Raw genomic sequence first — 23,178 nt, 5'->3', positions numbered from 1 at the left:
CCCAGGGTGTCCTTTTTCTCTTTAGTGTAGAAAAATAGACACAGAAAGTATAAAGTGTAAAAAAAACATACTACCTATTAAGTTTATTGCAATCCTAGGAAAAAAGAATATAAATCATAAAGAAATAGAAATCCATGTCACTCACAATTTTGTAACTAGTTTGGCCCTAAGTATAGTAGTCAGTTTTGGAATCCTGTTTTGGGGTTTGATGTCTACTTCTTCAGGCATTTAAAACACTGAGAAGGTGATATTAGAATTTTAACTTTAATTAAATTTTCAGAATAAATTTTGATTAAATAAGTTTGCAATTAACAGTTTAAATACTGAGGGACATCTAATGTACTAAACTACTAAGTTTTACTTTATTAGTTGTGCAAACAATGTAAATGTTTAAGAGTGTCGGCTGATGGTGAGAGAATGTCAACTGCCCAATAAATGTAAAAGATGCAGAACAGGACCTTAAAGTTATGGATACTCCTCTCCACACACACAGTCTCCTGGACATTAATGAGTTAATCCACTGACTGGGAGATGGGCTACATTTCCTCAGCCCCTGGCCAGCCACCCTAAAAGGGTTAGCTTTCCGCCACACTCGCAGCTGGGAATCCACCCTGGGGAATACGGTAAGCAGACGCTGACACAGCTGGGCCAGCCTGGCCCTAGTCCCGCCAGCGATGTCCACACTGAGCATTGCAGCACTTGTAGAAGGTGGTCATGGGCTCGTCTGCAGAGCGGGTCTGAAGCTGCATGAAATAGGCACGAGGGTGTTCGCATTTGGGACACGGCTCTGGCAATGAGAAAAACAAACAAGTGACCCACGTTTACTTAAAAAAGTGATGCTTGTGACCAACACACTTGTTAGAAGTAGGTGTTACGTGAAAGACAGCTCATCTGGAATCCCTTGCCCAGGGTACCCTGCACCAAGATTTAAGGTTACCAACAGCGTTATCATTCCCACTGCGCTCTCACACTGAGGGAATGAGACCTGTGATCTTGGAAACAGTCCTCCTTTCCCTGGGTCCCTTTTCTTCAACTCTGGCTGAAGACTGGCTAGAAACACCATGTGAAAGGTGACACGGCTGCCGTGTGCATTACAGGGTCCATGCCCTGCAAATTCCCCTAAAAAGTGCATCTCCACCACCTGGTAATGGACAGGCCCTCTCATCTTCCCAAAGGAAATCCCAACGCACGACCAATCCACTTCCCCTTGAATTTAGGGATCCGTCTCGGCAGAAGTTGTCCAGGCTGTTCTTATCAAGATCTCAACATACATCCCACGCCTTTTCAAAGTGTCCCAAGGCACGTATTTACTTTCACTGAGATTTCAATTTGAGAACCTTGCTTTTGATGGAAATGCCTTCAAACACTCTCAAACACCATTTTGGTAAGTAATTCATCTCCTAATGACAAATTCTGCCAGTGCTGGATTTTTAACATAGCAGATCTGGATGTTCCCTGGGGGAAAAATACAGCAGTGATCATGTGCTAGCTCTTCCTCCTCTCAATACAGGTAATGTCTAGGGCTCTCCTTCCTTCTTTGGTCACATCTAATCTCTACCAGAAATGAATCAAAACTTGGAATAAATATTTATTTTACTGAATGTTTAGTGCAGTTTAATACTCTGTATCATTAACTTTTAGAAATCTGTATTAGAACAAAATCCTTAAACTGTTTTTTTATTACTCCAATCACATCTGCTAAGTGCCTGCTATATGCCAAACGCTCATTTGTGCTCTCACAATCTATGACTATGGATTAGCCCAGACAAATCAAGGACACCCTGAGACTCTTAAGTCAGGTCTGAAGGACTCCAAAGCTTGTGCCAATATTGTTTGCCTAACAAATACATTATTAGAGAAGAAAACACTTTCTAGTTTTAGAAGCCCACTTCACACAAGTACATCACAGACTCTGCCGCAGAGTGGCACAGCCAGCAGCCTCATCCTTACCCACAGCTCTGGAACAGAAAAGGTTTTCCCTCTCACCTGCAGTAGAGTCAACATTCTCCCAGGCAGCTGCTCCACCGAGCACATCATCCACTTCTTTCAGCTTTGGATACTTCCGATTTGTTACCTAATAAACAACAGCAGGTCTTCAGACTCTACAAGTAAGTGAATGGTACAAACCTGGGTCACCAAACCATACCCGTCCTCAAGTGTCTCCCCAGCCTTCGCTTCCTTCCTTCAACACAAGACTGGAGGAATACTAAATGAAAGCAGAGTTCCTGCTGTCACAGAGCAGGATGCTCCGTCAGAATTTAGAGGATCCGCAATTGGGATGTCCCCAAAAGAAGTGAGAAGATCTCTGCAAGGATTGGATGAAGCAACAGAGCAGGAGGAAAAAAATGGCTTAGGTGTGACCCTCTTCTTTTCCCACACCTCTGAAATACTTGGTAATCCAAGATAAGAGAACCAAATACAACTGAAGCCAAAAAGGAGTCCAGCCACTCTCCCCAGGCAGAGAGTTTTCTGTTTTCCAAGTTTTACCAGACGTCCTTGAAATGTCACCTTTTGCATAGTTTCAGACTCTAAACTCCTACAACACAGCTATACGGTGGAATAGTATACAAACATTAAGAATGAGGTAGTACCAACATGCTCTACTTCTAAAAATTAAAGGTGTTCTAAAAAGGAAAGATGCACTACCGAGGGAAAGTAATAAAGTGTGCATCACTCACGTAATGAACATCCAATACATTCCAGTTGTTCAGACTAGAACATAAGAGGGAACAAGACTGAAAAATCCCTGCCCTCCTACAGCTTATGCCCTAGTATTAATAAACAAAGCGCATAAGTAAATTGCAAGGCGTATTGGAAGGCAAATGAGTCTTACGGAAAAAATAAAATTAGGGGAAGGAGCATAAAATTTAGAAAGAGGCTGCAATTTTAAATAATCCTTTAAGCAAAGACACGAGCAACGACTGACATGGGTACCTAGGGGAGAAGAGCGACCCAGGCGGAAAAGTCGTGCACAGGCTACAGGAGTAGTGCCCGTGCCGGGCGGGAGCGCCTCGGAGAGGCTGGCGTTGCGGGCAGAGGGCCCGCTGGACGCGAAATCTGCGCAGAGGATGGGCGGGGAGGGTTAGGGTCGGCCTCCGCGCTGTGCGCGCCGCGCGGCCGGCCGGGGCCCACCTTGCGGGTGACGTTGTGCACATAGGGGCAGGTGTTGCAGGCGAAGCGGTGGCAGCGCTGCCCCTCCTCCACGATCAGCCCGTTCCCGCAGCCCGGGCAGAAAAGCAGCATCGCGGCGACTAGCCCGGTTCTCCCGGCAGCTCTCGCGACCGTTCGGCGCCGGCGCGCCGACGCTCCGACGCTCCGAACTCCCATTGGTCCCGGCAGCCTCCCCGCCCCAACCAGCCCACCAATAGTCACGCCGACTTCGCGCTCCCAGGGAGCATTGCGGCGGGCCGACTCCCAGTAACTCACTTCTCATTGGTCCTCGAGGTAGCCCCGCCCCTCAACGCCCCGAGGGAGCGTCTGCGGCGGCGGTCCCCGCGCATGCGTGCCGCACCACGGTCGCGCGGCCGCTCCGCGGGAGGCTAGGCAGCCTGGAGGAGGCGGGGGCCGCGGCGCGGCGGGAGCCGCAGGAGGACGAGGAGGACGAGGAGGAGGCGCTGCCGCACTCCGAGGCGGTGGACGTGTTCCAGGAGGGTCTGGCCATGGTAGTGCAGGACCCGCTGCTCTGCGACCTTCCGATCCAGGTGCGCACGGGCCGGGGGCCGTCGGGGCGCGGACGGACCCCGGAGTGTCGATGGGGGCTGCGGCCAGAGGCCTTGGGATGGCGTCTCCGGTCGTAAACGAGGGTCTAGGCTCCGGCCCGGCCTGGGGGCGAGCGAGGCTCTCGCCTCTGGCGCGGAATTTAAAGGGGCGCCAAAAACCCCCACTAGTTAACACACATGACTTTTCATCAGTGTTTTTAAAACGCAAAGTTGGTTTACAAAAGCCTACGGCAAACAAAATAATATCATTTTCAAATAAAAGATCACTGTTACCGGTTTTTCCTTTCTCCTCAATCTTCAGTGAGTTTTGGCACTGTCATGTTTTAAAGTCCTTGTTATTTTGCCCATCGTGGAATTTTTAACTTCTGTTTTGTTAACGGTTGTATTGACATGTTTATCTTTTACCGTTTTTTGGTGCCCCAGCCTTGCCGGAGGCCCTGGATCCTGATGATCGGGGGCTCTCAGGCCGGAAGGTGGGGCCCAGTGTTCCTCCTCCCACCCAGCACCTGGCCCGGAGGAGCCAGGGGCTGTTCCTCAAGGCGATTCATTCTCCTTGCCCATTTCTCCCGAGCGTCCATCCACTTCATAGAAAACGTGGATAAGACATGAGATTAAAGTGCTGAAAAACCGGGAAATCCTAACATATATGCAAGAACCTCCCAAAAATGTGGCACCACTTTTTGAAGACTATCAGCTGTTTTTCTTTGTTGATTGGAGTGGTGAAGAGAGCTCCCACCTCCAGCCTTGGTCTTTTCTAGGTTACTTTGGAAGAGGTCAATTCCCAAATAGCACTAGAATACGGCCAAGCAATGACAGTCCGAGTGTGCAAGATGGATGGAGAAGTTATGCGTAAGTGCTGCCCTCCCCCTCAGGCCGTGCAGTCTGAACCTTCACGGGAGAAGATGTTAGCAGGGCTGGTCAGTGGAAACTCAGGGCCGTGCCCAGGGTTGTTGGGGCAGCCACAAGCTCCCCCTGCCCAGCCTTGAGCCTCAGGAAGAAGCTTCTGGGTTCCTCTCCTGCAATCTGAGGCTGTGGCTGTGGCTTCCCACCACGGATCTTCTCCCATCTGTGCAGCTGTGGTTGTAGTCCAGAACGCCACAGTCCTGGACCTGAAGAAGGCCATCCAGAGATACGTGCAGCTCAGGCAGGAGCGCGAAGGGGGCATTCAGCACATCAGCTGGTGAGTGCAGCCACAGCTCCTCCTTGCAGCCCTTCCTAGGAGCTGGACTTCACAGGACCTCTTGCTGGACATGAGCCTTTTCATCACCTGGGCTCTGCTCCAGAGTGTGGCCTGGAGCAACGAGCTCCCTGTCCCAAGCCTCGGCCAGGGCAGGTGCTTCTGTGCCACGAGCCCTGCCTCAGCTGCTCTTCACTGACATCACCCCACCCAGGCAGCTGGGTATCTTCACGTGAGGACACCTTAGGGCACTTGCGGTGTGCCTGGAGGTGGTTTCCCTGGTTACAGATGGTGCAGCTGCCAGCTCCTCGCCTGGGTGCTCTCAGCTCTGTCTCCTTCTGGATCAAGTGTCCCGTTAACTGTGTCTTGGTACAGCCACCCGTTTCATTAGCAACGTGGGTTTGGCCCCCAGCCACCCCATGCATCCCTTTGAGAGCAGTGCGTCCTTGAACCTGCCTCAGGCCTGGTACACACAAGGTACAGGCAAAGAGCCCAAGGAGGAGGCAGGTGGCCTCAGGCCCCGCAGAGCTAAGCGCCTTGAGCCCTCCTCAGGCACAGTTGCATCCCAGCTGCCCTGCTCACCCTGCTCGTGGTTGACTGAATTCCCATCTTGCAGGTCCTATGTGTGGAGGACGTACCACCTGACCTCTGCAGGAGAGAAGCTCGCAGAGGACCAGAGGAAGCTCCGAGAGTAAGTTCAGGCTATGCCTTGAGCTGCAGGGAAGTATCTGGTCTGTGGCCCTCTGATTCCCCATGCCCTGCCATTCGGCTGGGGTCCTCTCCAGAGGCTCGTAAGGGAAGGAGGGATCTTAAATCAGTTCCTGGGGAATGTGTGAGACCAGCAGAGTCCCTGTTTGGACTGAGGTCCTCCTGCAAGGAGCTCCCTGGAGGCCTCCCTGCCAGGACGGGAGACAGAGAAGCAGTGGAAGGGGCCCTGCAGCTCCTCTCCAGCAGTGGTTCAGGGCTGCACAGAACCAGGAGGAGAGAATTAAGAGTGTGCATGGCCCTTGCCACCTCCTCACCTTCCCGGACACCATGCTCTTCCCACCTGGTCTCTGTTATCCCTCACAAGCCTCAGGTGAGGAGTCACAAATGTGCCCTTCGGTAGATCGGACGCTCTGTGCTTTTACTTCTTTCAGTTATGGTATCCGGAATCGGGATGAGGTGTCCTTCATCAAAAAGCTGAGACAAAAGTGAATCTCCAGACATGGAAAACCCTCTGTGCTGTTGGCCGAGCTTTTCCCCGAGAGGAGGAAGCCTTGGCCCCTGTGCCATTTTCCCAGAAGAGTGTTGAGATAGCCTCACCCCAGCTGGACCCACCTGGACTCTCAACGTGAACCCCGATCCCATGGCGGATCCCACAGGGCTGTGGGCCTGACCCTGTATACAGAATAAACCTATTTGCTTCTGAGTTTGGAAAGTCAAGCCACTGTACGGGGGCAGGCGGGACTGGCGCTGCCCCTCACAGTGAGGAGGCGAGGGCAGAGAACGTGCAGGCACGTCACATGGTCTGAATGCTGCACCTGAGCCCTTGGCCACCCCATTCCCCAAGCCATACACACCTGTCCCTGTAATCTCTGCAGCGAGGAGAAGGTGAAAGCTGAGCGGCTGGCTCTCTGTTTCTGCTTGTGGGGAAACAAAGGCCTGTGTCTGAGCCCAGCCATGGACAGGGCCTCCAGCTTCAGCCTAAGGGCTCACCTACAGCAGTGCCTTCACCAGCTCCTGGAAAGGGTGATGGCTCGGGGCTGGAATTGGAGCTGCCAGCTGGGCAGGGAGGGCTGGGGTGGGGCACCTCTCAGTGTGGATGGGGAAGTGTGACTGCGTTCATAGGTCCTTGTCCCTTTGTCGCCTACCAGTCCTTCTATAGAACGGGGACAGGGTGTGTGCCCTTGGCTGAGGACTTCCCTGGGAGGCGTACGTGACACTGAGTTCCCTGTTCTGGGGACTTGTGAGTGGGAGGCCTGGGCACTGAAGGACCTCCCTCCACAGCCTCCAGCCAGAACCCGGAAAGGAGGAGGCAGCTCTGGTCAAGTTAGTGGCAGCTAAAACGCTCCCGGTCCATTTATTGGCCACGAGGTGGTCGTCGAGAGGCTAGTTAGAAGGCAATCTCGGAACTACTGTGATAAATGCCCGGAAGTACAAGGGGTTCAACAGCAGTGAACACGGCACAAGGGGTCTGTGCAAGGGGAGCAGGGCTTGCAGGCGGAGTCCCGAGCCTCAGGCCTGGCCCTGGCCCACAGGGCACACGGCCCCAGCACCCCACCAGCTCAGTGGAGCTGAGCGTCCAGCTCGTACTTCTCACAGAACTTGTCAGTGAAGGGGATGCAGGTGAGGAACTCGCACCACTCACAGCGCACAGGGTAGAAGTAGAAGAGGACCACCAGGCCAGCCAGGAGGCCCAGGAAGACCACCTGAAAGATGATGATCTGACAGCGCTTGCGGTACAGGTCAAACTTGCCAAAGCTGATGTAGGGCAAGAAGGCAAAGGAGAGGAAGAGCCCGCTGACGAAGCCCGAGATGTGGGCGAAGTTGTCGATCCAGGGCAGCAGCCCGAAGGTGAACAGGAAGAGCACCACAGCCAGCAGCTTGAAGAAGGCACGCCAGGGCCGCGCCAGGACCTGCCAGCTCTGGAAGAGCTCCACGAAGAGGCAGGCCAGGATGCCGAACTGCGAGCCGGCGGGGCCCACCTGGGGGCGTGTGGGTGCCTGTGAGCCGGTGGGCCTGAGCGGGTCGCTCCGTCCCACCTCCCTCCGCCCAGAGTGTATCGGGACAGGAGCCAAGTGGAGCTGCTCCCAGGCGGGGCACTGTAGGAACTAGACTCTGTGGTGGAACCAGTTCATGCTGGGCAGCAGGTGCACGTAGGAGGGCCCCACCCTGGGGGCAGCCTTACCTCTGCCCGGTATGGCAGGAAAATGGCACTGGCCAGGTTACCAGTGATGCCACTCAGCAGGTAGATGATGGCTATGCGGTGCCAGCCTGCCAGCTTCTCCAGGTCCCGCAGGACAGTCATCTGGAAGCAGACAGACACCAGGCAGTGCAGGATCCTGTGGGGAGGGGGGGCATTCAGCGGGGAAGGCTCACCAGCTACTCCTGGGGTCCCTGGGACCACCCACTCCACCCAACCCCGCTCAGCCCACATGGTGTCACTTGCCCAGCGTGCAAGAATAGGGACAGCCACAGGCGGTAGAACTGGTCGGGCACCTCGGGGTTGAGGAAGGGCAACAGCCCACACACGTCGTCCATGCAGTGCACCTGTGCAGAGTGGCCTGTCAGCACCCGCCGTGGTTGCGGGGACGGGGAGGGACCCTTACCCCGGAGGCCTACCTGAGAGCAGAGTGTGGCCTCCTCGTGGAAGTAGCCCCTCATGAAGTCACAGTACTCCCGGGAGGTGATCTCACACCTGGAAGGTCAGGCCAGAGTTGGGAGGGCTTCCAGGCCCAGGTTTCAGCCCCACTTGCCCACCTTTGTTGGCCCTGGATAGGCCTAGCCCCTTCCTCACCCCATGCCCCTTGGTATCTTGAGTTATTTTGGGACCGGGGAGGGGAAGAGGGCATAGCCCCAGGGCAACACTTTGTGCCCAGGACCAGCTGCACATGCCCACACAGGCAGCCCTACCTGCCCTTGGTGCCAATGCAGCAGGGCCGGCCTGTGATGACACAGTCCATGTGCGGGTGGTTGGTGTAGTTCCCAGCGCTGTTTTTGGTGCAGATCTGTGTCACAAACGGGGGTGAGTTGGGTCAGGGTCTCCCCTAACCTTGGGCCCCACGCTATGCTTGGTTGGGGCAAAGATGGACAGGCTCCTAGGATGGGAAATAGGCTTCCTTCGACTTCAAGCAGGTACTACACCCTAAGCCTCAGTTTGACCATCTGTCAAATTGGAATAATGTCATTTGACCTCCCAAGGCTCCACGTGGTTCTGCTCAGAGAGGTAGGCTGTGGTGGATGGACAGGCTGGCTAACAGCCAGGGCAAAGCATCTGGAAGCACAGGGTGGTCCCCCAACGGGGACCTCTGTGGCATCGCTGATGGATGAGGTGTGGATTCCTCCCCCACACGATAAGGGTGACTCCCAAACAACCCCTCCACCCCGGCTCACCGGCCACTTGGTGATGTCATCTGGCCACTCATGGGGGTCCTCGGAGGAAGGCTCATCACACACCCTGCACGAGCCCAGGATGTGGTCAGTCCTTGCTTTGTGCCCTTGGCTTAGCCCCCTCCTGCCCGACTGGACAACAAGGAGAGCCATTGTACCTCTCTCCACCCGCACTCCCAAGGGAGACGTGGACAAAGGAAAGTAAGGGAGGGGCCAGCAGGACTGACCTGGGGTCCTGGTGGCAGACAGAGCCAAAGTGCCTCTTGTGGCCAGCAAGGTCTGGGGCGCTGGGATGGAAGGGCCACTTCACCCACACTGCCAGCGTGGACTGTGGGAGGACACGGGCTCAGCCCTGGTCAGAGCCCACGTCCCGGTACAGTTCCCAGACGGGAGGAATCAGAAGCACTGATTCTGAGCTCCTCCCTCTGGCTCTACACCCCCACCGCTCTGATCTTAAAGTCTGGAAATTGCTCGCGTGTTGGGAGATGGTTATAAGGAATTCAACAGCATAGTTCCTATTAGCTTAAAAATAGAAACCACCAGCGTTCAAAATCAGAGAACTGGTACAAACTGCGGCACCTCCAAATAAGATGATAAAAACGTGGATAAAGTTTTTAAAATTCAGGGACTTCCCTGGTGGTCCAGTGGTAATGAATCTGCCTTCCAATGCAGGGGACACGGGTTCGATCCCTGGTCGGGGAACTGGGATCCCACATGCAGCGGGGCAACTGAGCCCTCGCGCCACAACTACTGAGCTCGTGCTCCTCAATGAGAGCCCGCGTGCCACAAACTACAGAGCCCACGCACTCTGGAGCCCGCGCACCACAACTGGAGAAGAGAAAAAACCCACATGCCACAACTAGAGAGAAGCCCACTTGCCACAACAAAGATCCCGCCTGCCGCAAATAAGACCCGATGCAACCAAAAAAGTATTCAAAAAAAAATCTTTTTTTAATTTAGTGGGAAAAGGCAATACCATTTATAGAAACTTAAGACACGTGCACAAAAAACAAGATGGACATGTGTGGAAAGAGCACACCCAAATTAAGGACACATGCGTAATTCCCTGGCGGTCCAGTTAGGACTTGGCGCTTTCAATGCCGGGCCTGGGTTTGATCCCTGACCGGGGAACTAGGATCCCACAAGCCTTGCAGCGCGGTCATTAAAAAAAAAAAAAAAAAGAAAAAATTAAGGACACAGGGTCTACAGGGTGAGCGGCATGAGATGGAAGAGGTGCGGGAAAAAAGGAAAATGTTATGCAAGGGGCCTGGCACAGACGGACGGCATAATGTGCTGAGAACTAGGGGTTTAGGATAACCAGCTGGCTCTGAAGTCCCAAGGTAACCACAAACACAAGGTGCAGACAAGGGTGCGAGCTGAGCTGCGGGCAGGCACTCACCGAGCACTCCTCTTCCGAGGTCTGCACGCAGCCAGACCGGTCGTTGCGCACACAGCAGGCCGAGTGCTTCTCACGCTCGCGCGCAGCGTGGATGAAACTATGTACCTGCGGATCCTGGCGCATGCAGGGCGAGAACTTGGCACCCAGGTGAATGAGAGCCTCCTGCAGGAAAGAGGATGTGCAGCTGCGGCCGGGCCCTCGGCCAGCCCAGGGGCCCCGCCCCCCCCAGGCCCCACCCTCACCGAGCTGGGCCCGATCCAGAAGTTCTCCTGCTGAACGTACTTGACATTCTCATAGACCCCTCGGTTGCGCAGCACCTGGAAGTTTGGGGAGAAAGATCAGACGGAGCTCAGCCGAGCCCTCTCCTCCCAGAATGGGTGGGAGGGAGCCCAGAGCCCAGGGCTCGCCAGGGAAGGCGCCGAGGCTCACCGAGTCTACGGTCTCGTGCTGTGAGAAGCCTACGGGCGCCACGCCATAGATGCAAACGGCTAGAATGGTGACGAGCGAGTGCACGAAGGTGAGCCAGTAGGTGAAGAAGGGCCTGCGGGGCAAAGCGTCAGCAGAGGCGGCATCCCCAACCCGGAGCCCCACGCCCACCTGGAGCCTTGCCTCCCCGAAGCCGCATCCCCTCCACGCCTACCTGTGGTCGTCCATGTCTTCAATCTGGCGTTTGACATAGCTGTCGATTCGCTTGCGGTAAGTGCGGTTGGTTAGCCGGCCCACCATGCCCAGCCCATACGGCCGCTTCTCCCTGGCGAAGAACTTGCGCACCGGCATCGCGATGCGCTGGCCCCGCCGCTGACCCGCGGCGCTCACCACCTCCTGCCGCAGCCGCACCTTGGGCTGTGGGGCCGCTGCACCGCCCTCCTTCTGCTTGCGCCAGCCACGTTCCAGGGGCCTGGGGGAAGGGGTGCCGTCACTCCCAGCCCCAGACCTCCCACCTGCCGCAGTCCATCCCCGGCGGGACATGGGCGACACTCCGTGTCTGTCTTGCTCCCAACTAGCGGTGAAGACACTATGTGACAGGCTGATGTCAGCCCACACCTCACCAGTAAAAGCATGATCCCCGGCTGCTCCTGGCATGGCAGGGAGGTGGGTTCGGACCTACATGAGGTTCCCTGGCTAATCTGCAAGTGTTAACTACGTCACCTCCTCCTTCCCCCGAGATTCTCTCCAGCCTGTGGGCTCTGGGACTGAGATCCTCTTCCAGGTGTGGGCAGTCCAGACTCGAATGGTGCCCACCCCTGGGTCCCCCAAACACAGTTGCCAAGCTGGGCTCCCAGTCCACAAGATGACCTCCCCCCGGGGCCCTCTAGGGTCGTGCCTTTGGGGCCAGCTGCTCCTGAGAGCCGCAGGACCTGCCCCCCGGCCCCCTCGGAGCCCGCCAGGAAGCACTCACAACATCAGGTGGCTGCGCTCCAGCTCGCTGCGGTCCAGCGCCCCACCCGTGAGGTCCGCCTGCTCTGGGGCTCTCTCCCAGTCCTTAAGCGCTGCCTCCGATGGGGACTCGAACACCTCATCTGGGTATGTGGACAGCTCCTCGTGGAGGACACCTTCCTGAGCAAACACGCGTGGTCAGTGTGGGAAGCATAGGCACAGGGGTCATGGGTGATGGTGCCAGGCTCTTACCCGGGCAAAGAAGGATGTGTCCAGCTCGTCGGGGAAGTCAGCCGTGTCCTCCTCCAGGAAGCTGGCAGGAGTGAAGCTTCGGCGCTGGACCCGGCGCAGTGTGCCATCCCTAACCGAGCGGCCCTGCCAGCGAGGGGGTGAGGACGCAGCGTGGTACTGGCTCAGCCCCCGCCCCCACCCCGGCCCCTGCACCCACCTTCACCAGCGCAGCGGCTGCCCGGAAGCTCATCTTGGCCACCGACTCGCGCTTGCGCCGCCGCGGGAGCCGGTTGAAACCCGAACGGGAGCTGGAGAAGGAGCAGAGGGAGGCGGCACCCGGCGTGACCGGCGTGTGCGGGGCACTCAGGCCATCGGCGGCATCATCCGCCAAGCGGAAGGCCCGGCCCCGGGCCAGGGGGTCTATGATCTGGAGGAGGGGAGGAGATGCAGGAGTTGGGGGCTGGGTCATAGCCAAGGGGGCTCCTCCCCCACCCGGCCCCGCCATGGAGAACACAGCTGCTGCTCGTCCCGCTGCCCAGAGGCTCCCTGGACAGCTGAGTGGGTACCACCCCACCCCACTGCACCAGAGGGGTCCCGTTCTCCGCCTGTATTTCCTTTACGCTGCTGTTCATCCTGGGATGCTCTCCCACCCAGAGGCTGGCCTGTGGTACAATCCCAGGACTTGTCCTCTCCCCCAAGCCCCGCTTCCCAGAGAGTATCTTAGGTGCCTTTACGGGACCATCCGACCACCCGCCCAGACCGTGAGCTCCAAGCAACCTCTGTGCTTAGACTGGCTGTGTCCCCAGCCCCAGCTCAGGGCAGCAGAGTGAGGGAACTGTGGGAGGCAGCAGCGGGAGGGCATACCTTCTGCATGCCCAGCTGGCATGGCCCCACGTACAGAGGAGGGGGCGTCTCAGTGCTGGTCAGCGACACGTTGTCCTGGCTGGGCAGGTCTAGCTCCCGGATGACCTGGGGCTTCAGCTTCCCGTAGCGCTGGCTGCAGTGACGGATGCTCTTGCGCTGCCACTTCTGGGTGCTGTCACTGTCCTTGCTCACTCCAAACCAGTCAGCAGTGCCCCTGCCAGGGGAGGGACTCAGCAAGGGGAGGCCAGCTGTCCCCTCTCCCCAGCAGGGGCCTCAGAGGCACTCCACCTGGGCAGCATGCCCGCCCCAAGCCTCCGGACATTCCAGGGTCTGGGGTCCAGGTGGGCTGGGTCTGATTAAGAGGATAGGTGGGTTTCGGCCCTGGCCACCCGCTAAACAATTAGCCAGCTCCAAGCTGCCACCAGCACCAGAGATGGCAGGCCTTGGTGAAATAGGTGAGTATTTCACACAGGCCCTCACTCCATCCCTGAGACGGGCATTTGTGGGGAGACACTGAGTCTGGAGACAGAGGTCAGAGTTCAGCCCTTAGCTCAGCCAGAGAAAGCGTGGCCCTGGGCAGCAGCTTGACCTTGGACACCACAGAAGTCAGGCAGGGGGCGCCGCACACCCAGGCAGGCTGCCCATAGTCCTTGGACATGCAAGCAAAAACACTGCCAGCACCTGCCGTCAGGAGCCCCCGGGGAACACCAACCACGCTGGCAGCTCCCGAGAGGTCACAAGCCATGCACACGCCAGCTGACGCCAACACACTCATGCCCTGCCCAAGGTACCTGAGCAGGGACCAAGAGAGAGACGAGCGCTGTGTGAGGGCCCTGCGGGCAGCAGGGGCACCCAACAGGGGCAGAGTGTGGACACGCCCAAAGCGCACCTGTCGGCTGTTCAGGGGGGACCAGAGCATTGGGTGGGGGGGGCGGGTGAGAGAGAGAGGAGAGAGCAAGTTCTGGGGGGAGCAGAGAAAGGCAGTAGGTGACAGCAGTCAGTCCCCAGAGCAGGAGGAGGACAGGGTGATGAGGGGACGGGATGGAGGAGAAAGCCCTTGCCCCACTTCCAGCCCCAGTGCCCGAAGGGGACCCTGTATGCCTGCTTCTGTCCCACCGGCCCAGCCCCCAACCTGCCGTGGAGCAGCCGGGACAGCGAAGTACCTGCGGATGGTCTGTGTGATGGACATCTGGCGCTGCAGCGCCGGCCGCCGGGGCTCCTGGTGGGGTGAGGGGACGCGGGTGGGCTCGGCCGGCATGCTCACACTCCGCAGGAACGCCTGGCGTCTCAGGGGCTGGGCAACGGGGACCCAGTGAGGCGGCTGGATGGGCTGCACCTGCAGCCCCCGCTGGCCAGGGCCTACCTGCAGGAAGCTGGACTCCTCTGCTGCCGGGGGCACCACGGCCGGGATATCCAGCTTCAGCCACGGCGGCTTCTTGCGCTGCAGGCTGCTGGTGCTGTCCCTGCGGGCCTCACCCATGGTTCCAGGCAGAGCTAGGGGGGCCTAGGGGGCGTGGTGTGTTATTCAATAACAGCGCTGACAGGCACTTCCCTGGCATCCCAGTGGTTAGGACTCCACACTTTCACTGCCGGGGGCCCGGGTTCAATCCCTGGTCGGGGAACTAAGATGCTGCAAGCTGCATGGCGCAGCCAAAAAACAGCACTGGCAGATCTCTGAGGGTCCACGGGGCCCAGACACAGGAGGAGGGAGAAGCAGGGACAGCCCAACAGGCGTGGGCACGGCTCCGCTGCCAGAGTCCCAGCATGGGCTCAGCACCCACGCGCTTGGTTCCTGCCTCTGTCGTCCCGAAAGACACGGCTAGGCACACACTAGGTCCTCAAACAACATGCATTCCTGTGACGAATAGCTGAGGACCTACTATGAGCCACTCCTAGGTGCTTGGGACATGTTGGTGGAGAAGCAGGGAAACCGAAACAGACAAAATCCCTGCACTCCTCAAGCTTAGAGTCCAGACAAACAATCAGCTCACGTGTAGATACACTGTGCTAAAGGCTGCAACGTGTGACAGGGATAAAACAGCACATTAGGACTTTCCTGGTGGCGCAGTGGTTAAGAATCCGCCTGCCAATGCAGGGGACATGGGTTCGATCCCTGGTCCAGGAAGATCCCACATGCCACAGAGCAACTAAGCCTGTGCACCACAACTACTGAGCCTGCGTGCCACAACTACGGAAGCCCGCACACCTAGAGCCCATGCTCCGCAATGAGAGAAGCCACCGCAATGAGAGGCCCACGCACAACGAAGAGTAGCCCCTGCTCTCTGCAACCAGAGACAGCCCGCGTGCAGCAATGAAGACCCAACGCAGCCAAAAATAAGTAAAATTTTTTTAAAAGTTAATTAAAAGATAAAGCAAAAACCAGCACATTACAGTCGTCAGAGGAGCGATGCCTCTCTGTGCAGTGACGTCTGAGCAAAGGCTTTCGAGTTGATCTAGTGAGCAAGGTTAGGTGGCAGGGTGTTCCCCACACTGGGAATGGCCAGTGCAGAGGTATGAATAAGCACGAGGGCAGAGGCAAGCCTAGGGGCTGGCCCGGTCTGTACACGGGGCAAATCTCAAGCCTATTGGACACAGGCCTCAGCTTCTTAACCACCATGACAGCTGCTCCAGAGACAGAGGGCTCACTACGCCCACGACAGGGTGCATGGTCCCTCCATCTCTCAGAGGAGGGACCACCTGGCTTCCCAGGGGCCAAGGGCTCCTATAGCCAAGGGACCTCCTGGAAACTACCTGGTGAAAAGGCCGCTGTGACCACAAGGGGGCGCCACAGGCCCAGAAACAGCAGCAAAGCCCCACAGTGCTCCGAGACGCCTTGCTCTGTGCCACCTTAAGCATCTGAGACCCCTGTCCCACATTACCTGGGCACAGGGGGAGGGCCCAGGACCCAGAGCAGAGAGGCCAGGGCTTGATTTGGGCCACCCCAGCCTGGCCACGTGACCGGGAGGCAGTGGCCACATAAGCATGGCTCCTTGGCACTTAATTCTTCCTTTACGAAATGGCAGTTTCAGGGCGTATCTGCTTCCCTGGCCCCAGAGAAGGATCACAGGGCCTGGAAACAGGATATCCAAGACTAGAAGGGTTCCTAGAACTACGGGGGCAAGGATAGCAGGGGCGTGGTGGAGACTCCAAAATTCCGCAGCCTCTCAGAGCTCCAGACCCTGAAGATTCCGACCTGCGGGGTCTGTGACCCATCCACTGAGGCCGCTAGAAACAGCTTCTACTTCGGAGCCTCCCTCTCAACTGCCTGGAGAGATACAGAGAAAATACTTTACAAACAGGGAAACTGAGGCCTAGAAAGAGAGGCCTGTCTTGCCCAAGGCCACATATTCAGGCGGCACAACTAAGGACACAGTTGCTACTGGCCCTTTACAGATCAGGGAAGGTCCAGGGGTCCAGAACCCTGCTCAGAGCCACCACCACCCCCAGCTCTCTATGGACCTGGGAACGGCCAAGGATGTTGCTCATCCCGCCCCCCCCACCCCCCACCCCCGGCCCCATGACACAGACGCGGGATGGCACAGAACACTGCTGTGCTGCTCACAAAACACGGAGAGCCCAGGATGCTGCTCCCAGCTCCTAGCGGCCCTCTGCCACCCAGGGGTAGGCCCAGGACAACACTCACAGCTTCTATTGGCCCTATGACAATCGGGGACCGGCCCGGGACCCAGCACACAGGTCCTACTGGCCCTATATTGACTGGAGACCAGGCCAGGATGCAGCTGGCAGCGCCTACTGGCCCTGTACCAAATGGGGCTGAGCCTGAACACTAATCACGGTTCCCACTGGCCCTACCCCAACCAGGAACAGGCCTGGAGGGAGGCAGTCCGGGGATGCCTTCTGACTCTTGGCCCATCCCTCACGTTCCAGGAGTCTTTCCATCACAACATAGCTCCCAGGGCCAAGCCTCTCTCCCCTGCCCTCACCTGCTCTGGTCTCAGGAAAAGGGCTGAGGGCAGCATTTGTTCCCACATCTCTGGAAATCCCTTCCTGGCCCCGCCTACACTGAGCCCCACAAGCTGCGGTCAGATGGAGGGTCCCTGGAGGGGATGGAGGCAGCGTCTGACATGAGGGCATCCTGACTGAGAACTGGGTCCCTCTGGAACCAGCACTCGGCATCCAACTCGCACCACAACCCAGCCCAGCCCTGCACGGCTGTGGCTGACCAGGCCACAGGTCAGCATCCTGGGAGGGCAGCATCTTCCTTGTCATCCGCCAGCCGTCCCTTCACAGACCAAGGTGATTGTAAGCTCTCCCTGCTGGTAAGGAAATGACTGGGCAGGACAGCTCCAGGTCTCAAGCACTAATGGTGGAACCTCAGACGGTGTTAGGCTTATCGAGAAGGCAGAAGGTGCTGAGAGGCGCGTCCAGAACCTGCAGGGCTGGGACAGCACCCTGGGTGCACCCTCTGAGCCACGGCGGGCCGGGCCTGCCAGGTGGAGATCCGGGCGATCGGACTCCTCAGATGGTGCTGTGCCCATGGGGCCTTGTTGGGAAGGGGCCAGACAGGATGGGGACCCCCTTAGCATTTCAGATGGGGGAGGCTATGGTACCTTAAGTCTGCCCCTGCCACCCGAGCACCCCATGCCTCACAGAGTTTCATACGCTCCTGGTAAAGCTATTGTGAGGTCTAGAGAGGCCAAGTGTGGACCTGGGATCACTGCTGGTACCCGGCAGGCTGGGTGCCAGGGACGAGCCCCTACAGGAGCCTGCGCACGCCCAGCACCTCTAGGTGACAGAAGCTGGTTCTCCACTCAGGAGTGCCGGAACCGTTGCCAGCTGACTGGCTCAGCGCCACACACACACTTGCGACCCTCCCTGGCTCCCACTGTGCTCCCACAGCCTCTCCTCACACCTGGCTCTCCCAGTACACGCATTCTGCCCACGTGTTCAAGGATCCCCCGCCTCAGTCAGGCGGCCCCTCCCTGACAGGCCCTGGATTCCCTTGGCACAGTCGGGAGCACACCCACGTGTGTGCGGTCCGGTCCTGTCATGCCGGGTCCACAGTGCCTAGGACAGGGCTGCTCCAGAGCCACTGCTGAATGATCACTGTCATTTCAGAGCACGAGCTAGCAGGGGCCAGTCCCCATGAAGTGGGGTGACGGCAAATTCCCAAAGATGCCCCTTCACTTGGTTCTGGGAGGAGGAGCTACCACATGACCGGTGGGAACAGAAACAGCACAAGCGAGGAGGTGGGAAGCGGGTGGTGAGCACACACAGGAGCCAGATGCCCCCCCCAACCCCCGCTGGCCTGGGCCCACCAGACACAGGAGCCGCTCACCTCACGAGGGAGGCACCAGCTCCTTGCCTGGACATACAGACCTCCCGGTGGCCCTCACCCCACCAGATCCCTCCTGTGTCTGGGGCAGAGGCTGGAGGGTGCCCCATAACCCCCACAGCTCCCTGCCCTCAGTGCTATGGGTTCCCGGCCTGACCCACCCCTGTGTGCCCAATCCCCCAGCGCCCCTGCGGCAATCTGGGCATCAAGGGGGTGGGATTCACAAGCAGGGTCGGGGGTGGCTCCACAGTGGACCCTGAGGGTGTGGGGGAGGGTCGGGTCCAGACCGGACAAAGAGTCTGGGCTGGGAAGGGGCACAGCGCCCGCCCAGAGGAGACAGTGGCTCAGTGTCTGGGTCTCCCCCAGGCGCACAGTGGGCTCTTGTTCCTAGACGGTCCCTGAGGGGGAATCCCAACAGCATCTCTGCTCTGCTGCCCCTCAGTGCAGGGAGAGACCACAGCCCAGGGAGGGCCTGCCTGCTGTCTGAGTCACTCTGGTGACATTCGTGGCTGCCCACCCGGGGCCCAGACCCACCAGGAGACACCCAAACAGGCAACTAGAAGCGCAGTGGGGAGGCTGACGAAGCAAAAGCTAACTGTGAGGACGGAGCTCTGAGCAGCTCAGGAGTGTGGGGTGAGGCTGGAGGGGATGCAGAGGGAGGGCCCGCAGGGACCTCCGGGACCTCCCGGACCCCCGGGACCACCAGGGCTGCTTTAAGCGGGAGCGAGGGGAGGGGGAGCCGCTGCAGCCAGCAGGGTGGAGGGCTGTGGGGCAGCCCTGAGAAGCAGCCATGCCTGCTCTGGGGATGATGGGGGACCCTGGGCAGGGGTCCAGGGGGGTCCAGAAGCAGGAGCCAGTGCAGGCCGGCCGGTGTCGGGGAGCCTGGCCTGAGACACTGTGCACTGACCCAGCTCCCCTCTACCACCTGCAACCCTGAGATAGCCTGAATTTTCCCCTCTGAAAATCAGGGGCCACAGCAGTGCTGGGCACACAGTAGGTGCTCGAGAAGCAGCAGCTGAATCAAAAAAAAAACAGGCTGGACCTAAAACGAATATAATATTGTAAGTCATCTATACTTCAACTAAAAAGAAACAAACAAACAAACAAACGAGCAGGCTGGTGATGCCTGCCGGCTGTGGGGAGCTCCCCAAGGAGGGCCTGGGAGCGCGTTCAATCAGAGCACAAGGTGTGGGAGGACCCAGGCCACACCCTTTGGGGAGGCCCAGTTTGGGAAGGTGTAGCCAAGAGGCAGGAGGAGACCGGGGAGAAGTTCTGGCCCACCCAGGCCTGGACAGGCTGTGGCCGGGGTTAAGCTGGACCCTCTATTTCTGCACTTAGGCCTGCCCCACACACTTGAGGGACAACACAGACCAAGGGCAGCTGGAGGTCAAGCAAGCGGCCCGGTCCCAGGACCAGACCCACCAAGCCTGGGGCCTACCCTGCCCAGGGGACCACTGGCCACCCATGTCAGTTGGAGCAGTTGGGCCCACCCCAGGACACCTGCCCAGACGTGTGCCCAGCTCACCTGAGCATGGTCCCAGGATGCGTCAGCTCCTCTGACCTCCCCACGTGAACCCTGACCTCTGACCCTCAGTGTCCTGTCTGACCCCTAGTCTGATGCCCAGCCCCAGGTCTCCCTTGGGAGGGGGGAATCACCAGCTGTCTGGCAGCCTAGAATTCAGTCCTCCACTATGTGCTACCATGTGGCAAAGCGAAAGTGAGCTGGCTGCTCTGTGCCTCTTGACTTCACCATCAGTAACCGGCATCTTGTCGGGAATGATCCTGGCCAGGCCCTCACCCCTCCCAGAGACCCCTCCACTTTCCTGTGGAAGATATGAGGTTCAGAAGGGAGCAGGGCAGACCTGACACCTGGCCAATGGCTTGCTGGGTGCCCCGTGCTGTCCCCAGGAGGACACATCGGATCCCTGCCCCCCCAAGGCGCCCATCACCAGCTGTCACCCCAGATGATAGGAATGCAGGGATCCAACAACAGAACCACAGGAGGCTCTCTGCACAGGAGGCCCTGAAGGTAACTGCCCTGGGAGGGTGGTGCAGGAAAGGGAGCACTGGCCCTGTGGACTGGGCGCTGCCCAAAGCCTCAGCAGACTATGACCCAGAGGGTCACTGGCCACCAGAATTAAAGCCTACGACCCGGCTGGGTCTGGCAGGGTGGACGCACCCTGGGGTCGGGGTGCCCCAGGCTCAGAAAGGTCAGAGGACCCGTCCGTGCCACAGTGGGGTAGGGCAGGGGCTCAGCTATAGCTTCTGGGTGGGACAATCTGGGATCTAGCTGGACCTCGGGAGTTAGGTGCAAGCCTGTCCCAAGCTACACAGTGAAAAGACCCACATCCCAGCAACAGGCCTGGACAGAAGGCAGATGAGCAGCCTAGTCACCAGTCAGAGGCCCCACAAGTGCCCCGGACCAACCCCCACCCCCACACGAGCTCCCGGTGCCCACATACACTCTGGCTTAGCAACCCTTCTCAGGACACGTCAGCTGCTGGATAGTATCTGTAAGGCCGCGGGAGGGGACACCAAGCCCCTGAAGTCGATTATCGGAGCAGAAATGGCTTCAGTCAGCAGAAGCCTGGCACACCTGCCTCAAACCTGATTCTGGCTAGCCCCACTGACCTGTCACCACCCCTGCAGGAGTCCTCTGTGTCCATCTTACAGATCAGGAAACTGAGGCTCAGAGAGGCCAGTCACCACCTGTGGTCACCAAGCCTCCAGGGGGGTTCAAAGCCTGGGGCCATGTCTGCCCAGGAGCTGGGGAGGTGGCCACAGCCCCCCAGGGGAGGGGCAGACCATCTGGGCTCCTCAGGCTGGGGAGGGCTAACAGGCCCCTCTGGGCCACCACTCCACCCCGCCTCCACCCAGAGCATCTCAGTTCAGGGAGGAAGGAGTCACCCTCAAACACACCTAACCCAGAAAACAGGCAGAAGCTAAGGAATCTGATCCTTGGGCTGAAAGTCGATCCTGCCACAGACACCGATGACATGGAGGGACTGGAGCTGGGGAGGTGCGGGCAGGGGGAGCCCCTCACATCTGGGGAGAGGAGCTACAGGAGGTGCCCTGAGCAGCAGCTTGAGTCCAGAGGCCCTGAGGGTGGGCCCAGGAAGGCAGGCGAGGTCTGGGTGACTCCCTCTGAACCAAGGGCTCCCCTAGAATTGGAGCTCCCAAGGGCAGTGGTTTGCCGGCCGGCCCACTAACGCTGGACGGGGGATGCTGTCACTGCAGTGCTCCAGCTCTGGTGCTCTCAGTCAGCTCCCTGTGCAATGGGCAGAGATTGCTTGGAGGGTTTGGGAAGCAGCCTGGGGCCTGGCACATACCATCCAGGGCCACTCAACTCTTATGCCCCACTAGTAGCCCCTGCTTTTCTCAAGGAAAAGGACCCAGAATAACCCCTGGTTGCAGGGGGCTCAGCCTCAGGGACCCCTTGGGCCCCCACCATCTGCTGGGTGGCCGAGCTTCCTCCCAGCCTCTGGGTGGGGGCTAAGGGGGCTAGGGCTGGCTCCACAGGGGTGGGGAGAACCCAGCATCTGGCTGGGCCAAACCTGAAAAGCCAGTTTCATCCTTGAATCTTCTCTGCCAGGAAGTCCCCAGGTGGGGGTGGGGGGGCCTTTCCCAGCACAGGGCTAGGGCCTCCAGACGCAGACCTCGCCCACCCAGAGAGACACACAGACGCACCACCCCAAACTGCACACACAGAAGAAGGAACTCTGCTCAGGACCGTCTGGCTCCCCTGCCCATTCCCCACCCAGCCCCACAGACATGCCCCCAGCAGGGCAGACAGCCAGGCCCTCCCCCAGTGCCCTGAGCACCTGGGGTCCAGCAATCTCCCCAGCCAAGAGCAGGCCTGCTTTGAGGCACCGTGTGGTGGCCACAGGCTCAGCCCTGGCCTGCTCCTCTTGGCCACTGAGCACAGGGTAGGGAAAGTGCCCGGCAGCCTCCAGTGTTTAGAGCCGGGGAGATTGGGTTGTGAAGCGGAAGGTGGGGTCACTCCCTCCTCGCACCGCCCACCGCCCCCCCTCCAGTTCCACAGCTACTGCTATTATTGCTGAAATTATTCCCATCCCCAGGGAACACGGCTGGGACAGGGATGATCCGGAGAAGTCCCACCCTCTGAGCTGGAGTTTCGACTTGGAGACACCACCCACTGGTGGTGGCCGGGAAGGAAAGCGTAAGGGGGGGAGGGTACAGCTCAGAGGCGCCTGGGGACACCCCCGGACTCCGAGCCCTCCCGCTCCCGGGACCCTCAGCTGTCGGGCGGGGGATGGAGCCGAGATGTCCGGCCGGGTCAGGCCGCCGGGACGCGCTAATCCGGCCACGGGCTATTTTTGCGGCGCGCCGGGTTAGGAATCCGGGGCTGGGCCGCCTCCTCGGGCGGCTCGGGAAACTCCGGGAAGGAAAGTCCGGCCGCCTCGGGCGGAGAGTCGCCCGAAGCCGGGACGCAGCCAGACTCCGGCCGCTCCGAGCGGCTTCGGCCGTGGAGGGGTGGGGACGGGCCCCGCGCGCGGCGGACGCAGCCCCGGAACCCACCCGGCCCGCGCCCCGCGCCCCCAGCCCCGCGCGCTCACTCACCGCCGCCGCCGGCACCGGGGCCTCGGGGGTCCTGAGGGCTTCGGGGAGGGGCTGCCGCCGCCGGCCCGAGGGCACCCGCGCCGAGTCCCCGCCCGCCCGCCCGGGAATGCCATGCAGCGAGGGGCGTGCGCGCCGGGGGCGGGCCCGGCCGGAGGGGGAGGCCGCGCTGACTCAAGGCTCAGGAATGCGCGCGGCCCGCCCGGCCCGAGTCACCTCCTCCGGGAGGGCGGCGGGGACACCTGCGGCTGGGGGGTCGAAAGCGCCTTGGTCGGGGAGGGAGGACCTGGTGGCCCAGCTGGACCGAACCTGATGGTCAGCGTCAGCCGCTCCCGGACTCCGAGTGAGTCCTGACCTTATTCTGCTTTGACTTGTGCTTGAGAAGTGGGCGGGGGGCGCTGTGCGGAGGGGGAGGGGGGAGGCGGCCCTGGATCTACCGTAAACC

General features: G+C 59.1%; 3 protein-coding genes across 4 annotated transcripts; 1 reads left to right on the top strand and 2 right to left on the bottom strand.

Moving 5' to 3' along the window:
* Positions 1–50: 50 nt before the first annotated feature.
* Positions 51–3,299, bottom strand: POLR3K (RNA polymerase III subunit K). The gene is made up of 3 exons (XM_060284512.2): positions 3,133–3,299; positions 1,987–2,074; positions 51–787 (listed from the first exon to the last, which is right to left on the bottom strand). Exons 1-3 carry the CDS (start codon positions 3,241–3,243, stop codon positions 660–662), a joined length of 327 nt encoding a protein of 108 aa, XP_060140495.1. The 5' UTR covers positions 3,244–3,299; the 3' UTR covers positions 51–659.
* A 189-nt stretch (positions 3,300–3,488) lies between these two features.
* SNRNP25 (small nuclear ribonucleoprotein U11/U12 subunit 25) lies at positions 3,489–6,307 on the top strand. Its single transcript, XM_030872401.2, has 5 exons — positions 3,489–3,701; positions 4,478–4,568; positions 4,794–4,899; positions 5,513–5,587; positions 6,036–6,307. The coding sequence occupies exons 1-5, from the start codon at positions 3,660–3,662 to the stop codon at positions 6,091–6,093; spliced, it is 372 nt and encodes a 123-aa protein (XP_030728261.1). The 5' UTR covers positions 3,489–3,659; the 3' UTR covers positions 6,094–6,307.
* A 622-nt stretch (positions 6,308–6,929) lies between these two features.
* On the bottom strand, positions 6,930–22,813 carry RHBDF1 (rhomboid 5 homolog 1). Of its 2 annotated transcripts, XM_070043698.1 has the most exons (18): positions 22,737–22,813; positions 14,223–14,363; positions 14,023–14,153; positions 12,860–13,073; positions 12,213–12,422; positions 12,017–12,139; positions 11,787–11,944; positions 11,028–11,285; positions 10,817–10,928; positions 10,630–10,704; positions 10,388–10,549; positions 9,216–9,316; positions 8,992–9,055; positions 8,512–8,606; positions 8,221–8,296; positions 8,048–8,148; positions 7,787–7,940; positions 6,930–7,583 (listed from the first exon to the last, which is right to left on the bottom strand). In XM_070043698.1, the coding sequence occupies exons 2-18, from the start codon at positions 14,337–14,339 to the stop codon at positions 7,164–7,166; spliced, it is 2,571 nt and encodes an 856-aa protein (XP_069899799.1). In that variant the 5' UTR covers positions 14,340–14,363; positions 22,737–22,813; the 3' UTR covers positions 6,930–7,163. The 2 variants fall into 2 exon arrangements, with proteins under 2 accessions (XP_069899799.1, XP_060141250.1); XM_060285267.2 differs by having other exon boundaries at positions 14,023–14,363.
* Positions 22,814–23,178: the final 365 nt, after the last annotated feature.

Source organism: Globicephala melas, chromosome 15, assembly GCF_963455315.2.
Source record: "Globicephala melas chromosome 15, mGloMel1.2, whole genome shotgun sequence".
In the NCBI taxonomy this organism is placed as follows: domain Eukaryota; kingdom Metazoa; phylum Chordata; class Mammalia; order Artiodactyla; family Delphinidae; genus Globicephala; species Globicephala melas.
The sequence above is the reverse complement of the archived record's forward strand: the minus strand, read 5'-3'. Positions and strand labels throughout refer to the sequence as shown.